A 12,452-nucleotide genomic window follows, 5' to 3' on the forward strand; every position below is an offset into this window, starting at 1 on the left:
ACGCAACACACTCACCGACGGACACATGGCACAGCGGACACAGGCCCACATTCCGCTACCCCCACTACCGATGTGGCTTCACCCAGCTTACCTGCTTCCTGGAACGTCCCAGTTCATTTTAAAAACAAGGGCAACAAGGAGAGCACCGCTCGCCCGCAATGCAGCAGGGACAGCTCAGTCTGTACTGTTCCCTTCCATCACGTTAAAAATATTCTGATCAGTGTCTCTTAATCTAGACGTGCTAACAGATTTATTAATGCTACCTAATTTGCACCTGTCACTACTAGAGCAGGACGAGACCACCAGCCTCAGCTGGACCAATCCAGTCCAGTCCATTCCAGGACCCTGGAGCACTGCGGCCTGGCACAGCGGGGAGACAGGAAGACAGGGAGAGGGTGAGGAGCGATGAAGCCACACGGGCAGTCCTGGGCAGGTGGGCATGAGGGGCTGGCAGCTCTGAGCGGGATTCAGGTGCATACAGACACAGCAGGAGCGCCATCAAGCCAAACCTGGAGGCAGCCAGACATAGTGAGCTCCAGGTTTCCCCCCAGCACACCCACCCTCACCGTGGTGTGGTCTTTAACCCTCACTCTCTCATTTCTTTTGAGATGATTTTCAACGATGGAAGCACACAAAAGGCATCCCAAAGGAGAAACCCCAGCCTCTGCCAGCTAAGTCCTCCAGGCGGACGGAGTGAGAACGGGAGTCATGCAAGCTGAAGGCAGTCACACGGCGAGCAGCCCATGCACACACAGGCAACACAAAACACACACAGGCAACACAAGGAGCACTGGGCTTGACTAGGACAGGTCCGGCTGCAGGAGCGTGCGCGAGATCCCAATCCAATCTTTCACGTCATCTGCTCCTAGACTTGTTAATGTCCACATCTTCTCTTTGCTTGGTGTCCTGCTTTTGTTTTTTAAGACAATCTCGAGGGCCTGCGGCAACAACAACTGAGCAGCAGGCTCCCAGTTTGTTGGGGGTATAAAACATTCAAACTGTATGAGCAGTCTTCTTTCTTTTCCCCGCTGGACAGTGGATGACCCAGCCATGCCGTCTATCTATTCCATTACTTCAATGCTGCTTTTTAACTCCTGCATCCAAAAGACATGAAAAGGCTGGATCTCCAGCACAGCCCTGCTCATTAAGTGCCAATGAAAGACCTGCAGACACATCCCTCTCGGAACCTGCTCCCTCCAGAGGACTTGGGTTGATTGGGGGCACCTGGGGGGGGGGGGTCTCCCCGCGGACACCTACCACACTTGTCCTCGTCGGAGTTGTCGCCGCAGTCGTTGTCGTAGTCGCACTGCCAGCGTCCCGGCACGCAGCGGTTGTTCTTGCAGCGGAACTGGTAGGGCTCGCACGTCCTCTCGTCTGCTCGAGCGCGGGGACACACAGAGAGGAGGGCGTCAGACCTCGGACAACATGGTGGGGGGGCGCCGTACAAGAGGCGACGCGCCGTCGGGCACCACCCTGATCCAAAGGCCTTTCTAGAGACAGGAGGACCTCACAGGCCCAAATCCCCCCACCCAGCAATGTGTGGAAGGCACTGGGATTCTCTGACAGGGAATGGGAGCTGGGACAGGGAATGAGAACTGACGTTTCTAACAAAAGAACAGGTAAAAGAAGGTTGATTCCATACTGAAAAGAGAAGAATAGAGAAGAATAGAATCACAACGTTTCGGCTGTGGAGCCTCACACCTGGAGAAGACTCCACAGCCGAAACGTTGTGTCTCCTTTCTTCTCTTTTCAGCAGGGAATCAACCTTTACCTGTTCGTTTGCAGCCTACGCACGCTGACGCGGCTCCCTGCTTGAGCCGATTCTAAGAAAAGCAGGGGATTTTTTTATTTGTACGCCGAGTGGGGAAAAGAAGGAAATTCTCTGTGCAGAGCGGCCCGGCAGGCCGCGCCCCCAGCCTCGCCCCCCACGCCCCCTCGCCCGCCTGCCCGCTCGCTCACCGCACTCCTCCTTGGGCTCGTCGGAGGCGTCGCCGCAGTCGTCTTCGCCGTCGCACTTCCAGCGCGCCGGGATGCAGCGGCCCGAGTCTTTGCAGCGGAACTCGTCCACGCCGCACGTCATCTGAGCTGCGGAGGCGGCACACAAGACAGCGGGTCACCCTGCGCGCCCTTGGGTCCCAGGCGCTCCTCTCCAGAGCCCAGATATCTCGGTGCGGTTCACAGGGAACACTCTCTCCACCGCCCGGTATCTGCTCTTTGACCCTGCTGAGCTTCGAGCTTTTACAAATCGTATTGATCGGCTTTCTGCTTTATTGCCCGTCCACCCAATTGAGTCAGGGGATCTGCAGTTCTCCAGGCTCACCTGTCAGAGCCAATCGGTCCCAGATCCGTTCAAAAGATCCTGGGAAGATCACGCCTGGCGGTCAGAACGAGTGTTCAGGACCACAATTGAAAGCAGACAAGCAGCTGCCTTGCTCGTAGCTACCTGGAGCTCTTTTTATAACAAATGATCTAAATGAACCCATGGAATGTCGAGTTCTGAACTTCCGCACTCTGAAAAGCCATCGCCATGGCCTAGCCCTCGGCCAGAAACTGGCCCACACTCTCCCTTTCCCGGCTGGGCTGGGTGTGGGCATGACGCCCAGGACACTAGAAGTACTTCCTGTGCCAACCCTGAGAATTCTGGGGAAGCCCTAGAAGCAAGGCTGATGGCCAGAAGAGGGCGCTGCTGGGAGGATGAGGGGATAATTTTGAGAGGCAGCCTGGAGCCTGATGGCAGGAGGGTGACTGGGGCAGTGGGGTTTGTGGGGGAAGGGTACTCAGTCTCCAGTCTTACTGCAGTTTGCCGGCTCGTCCGACCCATCCACGCAGTCGTTGTCTCGGTCGCAGACCCAGACCCGCGGGATACAGCGCTTGGTGATGGCGCACTGGAACTGGTTGGGGGCGCAGGTGACTTCGGCTGCATGACAGAGAGAGAGATCGGAAGAGGGGCGTCACCGCCAGAGAGAGCCCACGATTCTGGGAGAGACAGGGGACCGCCGGGCTTGGACACAGGGGGACGGAGGGAACACATTGGACAGGAGATATGACAGCAAGACAAAGAGGCTCCACTCACGGCAGTCCTTCTCGTCCTCTCCCTCTCCGCAGTTGTCCTGTCCGTTACAGCGGAATATTCCCGGGATGCAGCGACTGGGGTGGGTGCACTTGAACTGGCTGGGCAGGCACACATGGATATCTGCAACACATACAGGCGCGCCGGTCAGCACAGGCCTACAGGCTCCAGCAGGCATGCAGGCGCAGGCCACCCCTCGTTTCCAAAGGAGGAAAAACACAAAACACGCCCAGTGACAAGAGCTTAGAAAAGAGGCTGAAAAGATTGCAAAGGTGGCATTTTAGGAGGAAAAAAAACTTTTGCTTGGTGGAAAATCTTTAAGCATCCAGGGAAAAGGAGGTTAACACAGAGGGAGAGACAGACACTGGAAGAATTAAGCAGGATTAAAAAGAACAGAAGGAAATCAAACAGAAAAATCAAGGAAGACAAGAAAAGAATAAAATGAAGAAGATTGAGAGAGAGTGTGGGACACTGAGAGAGAGGGAGAGGAAACACTGTGAGGGAGTGTGGGACACTGGGAGAGACTGGGAGAGGAGACACTTGGAGGGAGTGTGGGATACTGGGGGAGAGGAGAAACGGGGACATTACCGCAATTGGCCTCATCGGAGTTGTCCTGGCAGTCGTTGTCTCCGTCACAGATGTACGCTGGGTTGGTGCAGATTCCCGTGCCGCACTGGAACTGACCGGGCCGACACTTGAATTCAGCTACAAGCAGAATAAAAAAAAACTGCAAATCAAAAGGTGGCATCACCTGAACGAGAGCCTTTACCCAGTAACTGAGAGCGCCTCTGGATTACTGGGGGTAATCTTCTTCCACTCAGCGACCAGAGGACGTCCCCCCCGACATTCTCTGGGACCCCACAACTTCAAAGAGCGAGCCAAGGCCCCCCCGCACTCACGGCAGTCGGCCGGCTCATCGGAGCGGTCCCCACAGTCGTCCTCCGTGTCACACTTCCACCAGAAGGGGATGCACTTGTCGTTCTTGCACACGAACTGCGGAACAAGCCGGGAAAGAAAAGGAACATGAGACCGACGCGAGCTTGCACTGGAGACTGGGGGGGAGGCATAGAGGGGATGGGGAGAAGAGCTACAGACTCTGTAGCCATGCGATACCAACCCGAACAGGTGCACTGCGGCCATGCATCTGCCCAAGCTGCAGTATTCCCACTACTGCTGCACAATTCTGCTAAAACCACACACTTCAGTTAGCAGGTAAATGACTCTCTCTCTCATCCTAGTGTGAAACCCGCATCAGCAGGGTCCGCTTGTCGGCACGCCCGTCTCCATTTGGTGGTTTGAACCAAATCTTTGAGCTGACGTTGCCATTAAATGCGAATGAGAATACTCCAACCGGCACGTCGCTCCACCTGCCGTCGGCGGGGGGGGAGGAGAACAAAGTAATGTAGCCAATTCATAGAGGGGGATTATTTGGAGGCATGGGAAATGTGGCCAGGACGCCGGGGTTACACCCCTACTCTTTTCGTGAAACGCCCTGGGATTTTTAATGACCACAGAGAGTCTGGACCTCGGTTTTACGTCTCATCCGAAAGACGGCGCTTGTTTACAGTATAGTGTCCCCGTCACTATACTGGGGCATTAGGACCCACATGGACCGGAGGGTGAGCGCCCCCTGCTGGCCTCACTAACGCCTCTTCCAGCAGCAACCTTAGTTTTTCCCAGGAGGTCTCCCATCCAGGTACTGACCAGGCTCACACCTGCTGAGCTTCAGTGGGTTGCCAATTTTAAGTTGTAGGGTGACATGGCTGCTGGCTACTAGTGGGTAAATGACTGTAGGCAGGAATACGACATTGAACGTGCTGGTTGTTTCAAACTCCAGACCTGAAGAACCATGTGTACTTGTACTTGTACATTGTCTACTGTTTGTTTGTATATTGTCTTGACGCACTGTTTTAACTTTTTGCACTTGTTTTAACAATCGAGAGACTTTCTGTAAGATAAAATTCCATTGTACCAGTTACATATGGCAATAAAGTTCAAGTTCAAGTTCCATGTGCTGAACAGGCCAGATCAAGAACTGGAGGGTGTAAAAGTAGTGCTCCACTACGGCCTCTAGGAGGCAGCAGAGGCACCAGGAACGCAAGCGCAGCGATGCTGTGTTCTTAGTACAGTCACGCTGGAAGAGGTTTCAGAAAGCGGAGTAACAGCAGTGAAGAAAAGAGGCTTCGTTTCTGGGTCCTGCAGGCACATGGTGCTCACCTGGCTGGCAGTGCAGTTGGACATGCAGGTGCGACCATCGTTGGACAGGTAGAAGTTGGTGGGACAGGCGCACTTGTAGCCCCCTCCAGGAGACAGCAGGCACAGGTTACTGCAGCCTCCGTTGTCAGTCTGGCAGGGGTGGTTGGACACTGAAAGGAGAGAATATATGCTCTGTCAAAATGCCCTGCCACCAGGTCACCCATGGACAGCATTGGGGGGTCACTGTCAATGGAGGTCCTTGGGGTCACCCAGGGACAGAGACAGTGCTGGGGGTCATTGTCATTGTCAATGGGAGCCAGCATTGGGGGAGGGGGGCGATTGTCATTGGGGTCAGTGGAGTAACGTGGGGACAGACGGATCGCGAGAGTGGGGTGATAAATGAGAGATCTCGCTGCGTTGTCGGGGTAGGGCGCTCTGAGACACTGCCGCAGGGTAAATAAGGGACAGGAAGGAGCACAAGTGAGCCAAAAGGCAAAATGATTGGGACAGATTCACGCAAGACAGAGAGAGAGAGACAAGACAGACGGGGAGGGAGAGGAGCATGGAGAAAGAGGGACACAAACAGAACAAGTCATAAGAGATGGGGGGGGGGCACTAATGCAGGGGAACACAGAGACGGGGCTCACAGACCCTCTGGCTGGCGGTAGGAGTGGAAGATGTGGATGTCCATGGGCCGGTGCAGGGTGCTGATCAGCATGGTCTTGTTGGTGCCCAGGGTCTTGTGCGCCCTGTTGATGGACTTGGTCTCCCAGTCTGTCCAGTAGATGAACTCCTCGAAGAGCGTCATGGCAAAGATGTGGGGGATGTCCTGGTTCAGCACTGCAGGCAGACAGCCAGGGAGGTTCGTCAGCCTTTGCACTGGAAGGGCAGGGGTCAACACTGCTATCCCTTCTCACCCAGACCATGCCTTTCCAGGTCTGTCTAAACAACCTGCGGTCTCCATTACCATCAAGACCTTTAAATTCAGAGAACAGCAGCAAGACTTGTTTGTCCAACTGACCTGTTCTCTATATAACATTTTATGATATTTTTTCATTTGATCTCAAACACATCCTGCTGAATCAGTCTGAATTACCAGCTATGCTTTCTTAACCATGGATCTGTGTAATTATTTTTCCCTTTTTATTATCTTGGCATAGCGTCTGGATGTTCTCTATGAAACCTGATAACATGGTCTTATAATAATGTTAAGTGAGATATGATGGAACATGCAGAAGCTGAAAGAATGTGTCCATTACAACCCAGACAGTAATCAACCCCCTGCTATAAAAACAGCCTGGTTCGAACAAGCTATTTTCTTTCTAGATGAGTGTGTACCAGCCCCCCAGCACACACAGGTTTTCAATGCTGCTTGTGGGAGCCTGTCAGGCAGAGCTGGGGGCTCAGTGGGCCAGTGGCGTGCCCCACACCCACCTTGCTGCAGGTTTGCAGGAGCCAAGGGTCCCCATTACCTTGACCAACTGACCCCAGCACTACTCCGCCTCTGTCACACTGGGCTAATGGGGAGCCCCAGTTACAGTCAGCCCCTGGAGTGACCTAGTCTCGGGGCCACAGAGCTCAGCTGGCAATCCAGGTGACACTGGGTTATTGGGGAACTCCAGTCTCAGTCAGCCCCTGGTGTGAGCCAGAAGTCTGGTGAGCTGTTCGTTTTTAACGTCCTGTACATCCTGGATAAATATATCTTGTCTGGCCAGATCACAGATACATTTAATAAATGTAAATGTAAAAAGCAAGGAGCAACAATGATGTGGAGATAATATTACTAGGAGAACGCCAGCCAGGTAAGAGAGCTCACCCGGGATGGCTCAGCATGGCCCAACACAGACGATTCTACAGAGGCTGATTACGACAACATTAGTTGTTTCATAAACAGTGGTGCTGGACTACAGTGGGAAAGGCTGGGGTGCTCAACTGCATTTCCTTGGAGGAGGTAGAAGATTTAAAATTTAATAAAACCCAGCTAACGTTCACTTTGGGGAAAAAAAAATATTAACTCGTAGGAGGACTTTGAACAGAGATGTTATCTGTGGCTAATCAGCAGACTGAGAGGGCGTCTGCCTCTGTGGAGGCAGCTGGGGCACCGACAGCTCTCCAGTAGAGCAGGCAGGCAAAGTCCAGCACTGTCCAGTGCTGTTAGTGCCCTAGGCACTGGAAATGGGCCTAGACCTACTGATTAGAGTCCAGATTAGATAACTGCAATTCACATAACTCCCCAATTACATGTGCTTTAGCGCTTCTATTTTAAGAAATCGCTAGGAGTGCACACTGTAAGATTCACTGCCTTTAAGGCAAATGCTGTAAAATAACCATTATTAAAGTACCCAGTTATTATTTGAAACGTGGGATAGCAACAGAGAAATTAGTTTCGGTCCTGCATCACACGTTTTAAATGCGGCTGTACTGGTAACAAGCTTGAAGTGCACTGTTACCAGTGCAACTGTACGGCTCAGAAGCAATGCAGGCGTACTCCTTCACTTCAGCTGTTCTGTTAAATGTCTTGTCTGCGCCGCCGGCGCGACGGGGGCACCAGGGCCTGCACGGTGGCGCTCTGACCTGTGTGGCGGTTGGTGCCGTCCAGGTTGGCGAATTCAATGTAGTCTTCGCGCGCGTCAGCCCAGTAGATGCGGTCGTTGATGAAGTCCAGGGTGAGACCGTTGGGCCAGGTGATCTTGGTTTTCACGATGACGCTGCGGTTAGTCCCATCCATGCCAATCCTACCGATGTGGGGATGGTCGCCCCAGTCCGACCAGTACAGGTACCTGCGAGGGACAAGAGACTTTCTGTTTTCCCAGGCTCTTCCCAAAAACCCCACTTTTACTACCATATCCTACCAAATCATATAATAATTAATACTGCCTAACATGGCAGCCTGGTGACGCAGTGGTTAGCATTGTTGACTTGATGTGCTGGGGCCCTGGGTTTAAGACCTGCGGTGCTATCTGTGTGGAGTTTGCATGTTTGCATGGGTTTGCTCTGGGTGCTTCAGTCTCCTCCCACAGTCCAAAGACATACTGGAAGGTTAATTGGAAAATTGGTCCTGGTGTGAGAGTGCGTGTCTGTGTGTGCCCTAAGACTGGTGTCCTGTCCAGGGTGTACCCTACCTTTGCTTGGCGTGACCCTGAATCAGAAAAAGCAGATAGAAAACTGAGCTTACTGGATCTATTTCACTGCAAACAGACTTGGTTTCACAATTGTTTGCGAACAGTGTTTGGATGGTTTTCAGGTTTTGTCCACATCGAGCACCAAGGTGAGATCTGCCAACACAATTCCTCAGCTACCATCCCTTCAACTCACACTCCCCTCCTCACGTCCTCACCAGAGTCTGAAGGTGCCAGTTTTAAAGGCAATGCCACGCTGGACAGGTAGCGGACAAAACTTTGAAGCTCCAACTCCAGGGGAATTTATGTGCCCCTTCTGGATTTTCTGAATTTGTGTAGGTTTTCACCGCTGAACGTTATCAGAGCTTCACGTGGGTGCGAGCGAAATTTAAAGGGGGTCTGAGTAGAGAAGTAACACCAGAGTTTGCTGCTGGTTTCATTGTTTTCATAGAGTCAATGATATCCAGTGTGAAAATGTTATTTGTTCAACTCTTCATGTTTCACTCGGACCCACCTGATTCAGGAAATCTGCAAGGGGTGAATACATACTTTTTTCCATGCAACTGTATTAGAAGTGTTCACGGATATGCATTCAAACCCATGTCAGGTGGATGCCTTTTCCTCCACAGGTGCTCCGAGACTCAGAAAAAGACTGAACGCAGGGCTGACCGGCTCTTCACACAGAGCTGCCAGACTGTAAAGAGCCCGCGAGTGGCGGATCCTGTCGGGCTGTGGTACGCACCAGCGTGGTGTGATCACTCTCGGCACCCAGAAAACTTTTAGCCAAGGGTGAGAACAAGAGGAAGAGATGTGGAGAGCAAGAGGGTGTGAGTCAGGGTGCCGGGAGAATTAGAGTACAGCGTGATCAAGAGGGAAGAATGCACTTTGTGGGGAAAAACACTGGGTGGGGGGGGCGCTGACACAAAGAGGGTGCCCCATCTTACCCGTTGCGAACGTCCACAGCCACGGCTCGGGGCTCCCGCAGGCCGGTGTTGACCAGCACGGTGCGGTAGGCGCCGTTCAGCTTGGACACCTCGATGGTGTCCCTGCCTTTGTCGCACCAGTAGAGGTTACCGCCCACCCAGTCCACCGCCAGGCCGTCGGGGTTGCTGAGGGAGGTGCGGTGCAGCACCTGCGGAGAGCGCACACAGCGGCACACGCAGCGTCACGGCAGGGCAGGGCAGGGGGAGGAGCGCCGGCCCGGTGCGGTCCGGGGTCGCGGACACAGACCCCCGCCCCCGCACCCCTCCTCCTCCCCGGCTCACCTGCACGTCGCTGCCGTTGATGTGCATGCGGCGGATCATGCTGCCCTGCGTGGTCACGTCTGTCCAGTAGATCATCTGCTCCCGGTAATCGAAGTCCAGGGCCACGGCGTTGTTCAGCCCCTGTCTCGGCAAACACACCGAGGCGGGTGAGAAAGCACCCCACACGGCGGCGCGCGGAGAGACACTTCATACAACCACAGAATGAGCTGTGCCGGATGTATTGGATCCATTTTTCCCCCTAGTCCAAATCACCAGTCTCCCATCAGGAGGTGACGACTCCGGACACATTCACTGCATCTACAAAGCCGCTAAGCCAAGCCTGCGTTACCATTAACCTTCACGGCCACTTGACTTTACAGCCAGTGCAGGAATTCACTGCAAGCATCTCCGGGATTTTATTGACCCGAGCAATGATCAATCCATTCATTCTTAATGAAACCTGCACACGTGCCAGCATCACGTCCCCGTCAAAGCTCTCCGATGTTGATCCCCTAGCACAGCACAGACAATGAAACCCACTGCTGTGTTTGTGCTCCATTTGTGCTACTGAAACTGGAGTCTGAGCTGCTTTCATTGCTGAAACATCGCCCCTTCTTTTTTGGGGGAGTTGTATGGCGGTTGAGTGACATCACAACCAGAAAAAAAGAGGGCGCTACATCTCAGAAGCTACTTTCAACACCACAAAACAAGACAAACGGAGCACAAAGGAACCATAGTGCTTCAGTTCTCCTGTGCTGTTCTAAGGGTTGGATGAGTGACATCATATCCCTGAAAGAAGGTGGCGCTATGTCTTGGGAACAACAGCGGCACAAACGCTACCTTCAATGGCACAAGCCAGCACAAACAGCACAATTGGAGAACTGTTAACACATACAGATGCCTGGCAGATCATCCGATTTGCTTTGCATGTCCAGGCTTCTGAACGGACCCTGGGAGCCCCTCACCTGTTTGAGCAAGGTGTAGTTGGATCCGTCCAGGTTGAGCTTCCTCAGGTAGTAGCGGTTGGCAAAGATGAGGAAAGGCTCCTCGTCTGCGGCAGAGATGGAGGACAACAGAGAGCGACAGAGCATTCAGAGGTAAAAATTAAGAGCAGGCTTCGGCGCTTGTGAACATCAAAAAGGAAAGAAGTAATTACATTCTTCGAATCAACACGATTAGACCACAATGCAAGACACAGTTCAGAGGGAGACGAAGATTTGCACAAGGGGGCACGTCTGGTTGCTGTAAGAGCGAGGTTCACAAGTGTGTCATTGCCAGACCAAGCTCACGCCTGCAGTCTTGCAAAGACAAAGAACAAAGCTGTAAAGCTTCCTATATTAGTCTGTGAAATCTGTCCCTGGAGGCAGAATAAATGTTTCTGCTTCACTTTGGGAGTGATCGTGGTGTGATATAGCTGGATACTGGAGTCATGGGGGCTGTGTTCATGCAGGGCGGTACAGGGCACAGAGGCAGATCCCCAGGGCCACAATGGCTTACCAGAAGTGGACTTGCAGCTGGTGGGGTCACTGGGCCGCACCTCGAAGCCCTCCACGCACAGGCAGTGGAAGCTCCCGTGGGTGTTAATGCAGCGCTGGGAGCAGGGGAAGGTGGTGTTGCACTCATCGATGTCCACACACGTCTTCCCATCGTCTTTCAGCCTGAAACCGGGATTGCACCTACACTGCAGGGGCAACACAAGATACATCAGACCTTGCAGTGTTACAGAAACACACAGCACCGAGCCTGCGCACGGGGTTCAGAACGAAACACACAGCACCGAGCCTGCGCACGGGGTTCAGAACGAAACACACAGCACCGAGCCTGCGCACGGGGTTCAGAAAGAAACACACAGTCCCATGTCTGTGCACGGAGTTCACACAGAAACACACAGCGCTGAGCCTGTGCACAGGTTCAGACAGAAACATGCAACACTGAGCCTGCGCACGGGAGTTAGACAGAAACACACAGCGCTGAGCCTGCACTTGGGGTTCAGACAGAAACACACAGCACTGAGCCTGCACACGGGGTTCAGACAGAAACACACAGCACTGAGCCTGCACACAGGGTTCAGACAGAAACACACAGCACTGAGCCGCTGCATCAGTTTGGACCTGAGAACCTGTTATCAGTTTGGACCCGAGAACCTGTTATTGCACCAACCTTGTACCCAATCTTGAGGTCCTCGCAGAGCTGGGAACAGCCACTCAGCTTGCTGTTCAGGCACTCGTTGATGAAGCAGTTGAGCTCATCCGAACCGTCACCGCAGTCGTTGTTGCGGTCGCACAGCAGTGTCTCGTTGATGCAGTTGCCATTCTTGCAAAGGAAAAAGGAGTCGTTGCATTTCTTCTCTAGAAAAACACATCAAAAGAGAAAAAGTCACGCTGGGAAAGGGCCTTGATCAACAGCCTTGCAGGTGCAAGGAGGGATCTTACCGCTGCTTGCCAGGAAAGAATTTGAAAGTTGGAGAGCAACTATCTGGGTGTCATCTTACTAGCTCAGCTCATCCATTCCACCACTTTATATCTGGACTTCATCCCAGTGGGACTGTTAATCACTGAAGAAATTACTTTGCATAATTGCCAATAAAGACACATTATATTATACATTAATAATATAGCAAGTATAATACTATATATTTACTGTATACTGTATATATGGATATTACAGATATATCGTCCCTGATTTTGATCTCTAACTACTGCTTGGAAAAGGTCTGTTTCCTGTCCTTGCAGAATTACGCATGTCAGCTAGTTTCCACGCTGGAGTGACAGTTTCTTAAACCACAGATGCTGCTGTTGGATCTGTATTGCATATCAGAGAGAG

General features: G+C 52.7%; 1 protein-coding gene across 4 annotated transcripts in view; it reads right to left on the bottom strand.

The window, feature by feature from the left end:
- The window catches only part of LOC102685852 (low-density lipoprotein receptor-related protein 1), a 181,736-nt gene that overhangs the window by 22,771 nt on the left and 146,513 nt on the right, over nucleotides 1-12,452 (bottom strand). For 2 of the 4 annotated variants that reach the window (XM_069186716.1, XM_069186709.1), the window contains exons 55-68: nucleotides 11,790-11,977; nucleotides 11,127-11,310; nucleotides 10,595-10,680; nucleotides 9,651-9,770; nucleotides 9,330-9,517; nucleotides 7,841-8,046; nucleotides 5,918-6,106; nucleotides 5,288-5,436; nucleotides 3,970-4,063; nucleotides 3,659-3,775; nucleotides 3,074-3,193; nucleotides 2,795-2,917; nucleotides 1,960-2,085; nucleotides 1,258-1,374 (exon numbers count right to left, since the gene is read on the bottom strand). In XM_069186716.1, the coding sequence (XP_069042817.1) occupies nucleotides 1,258-1,374; nucleotides 1,960-2,085; nucleotides 2,795-2,917; nucleotides 3,074-3,193; nucleotides 3,659-3,775; nucleotides 3,970-4,063; nucleotides 5,288-5,436; nucleotides 5,918-6,106; nucleotides 7,841-8,046; nucleotides 9,330-9,517; nucleotides 9,651-9,770; nucleotides 10,595-10,680; nucleotides 11,127-11,310; nucleotides 11,790-11,977 (2,007 nt within the window). Of the gene's footprint in view, nucleotides 1-1,257; nucleotides 1,375-1,959; nucleotides 2,086-2,794; nucleotides 2,918-3,073; nucleotides 3,194-3,658; nucleotides 3,776-3,969; nucleotides 4,064-5,287; nucleotides 5,437-5,917; nucleotides 6,146-7,840; nucleotides 8,047-9,329; nucleotides 9,518-9,650; nucleotides 9,771-10,594; nucleotides 10,681-11,126; nucleotides 11,311-11,789; nucleotides 11,978-12,452 lie in introns of all 4 variants that reach the window. The other 2 variants (XM_069186705.1, XM_069186699.1) reach the window with 1 other exon arrangement.

This window comes from Lepisosteus oculatus, chromosome 1 (assembly GCF_040954835.1).
Source record: "Lepisosteus oculatus isolate fLepOcu1 chromosome 1, fLepOcu1.hap2, whole genome shotgun sequence".
NCBI lineage: Eukaryota > Metazoa > Chordata > Actinopteri > Semionotiformes > Lepisosteidae > Lepisosteus > Lepisosteus oculatus.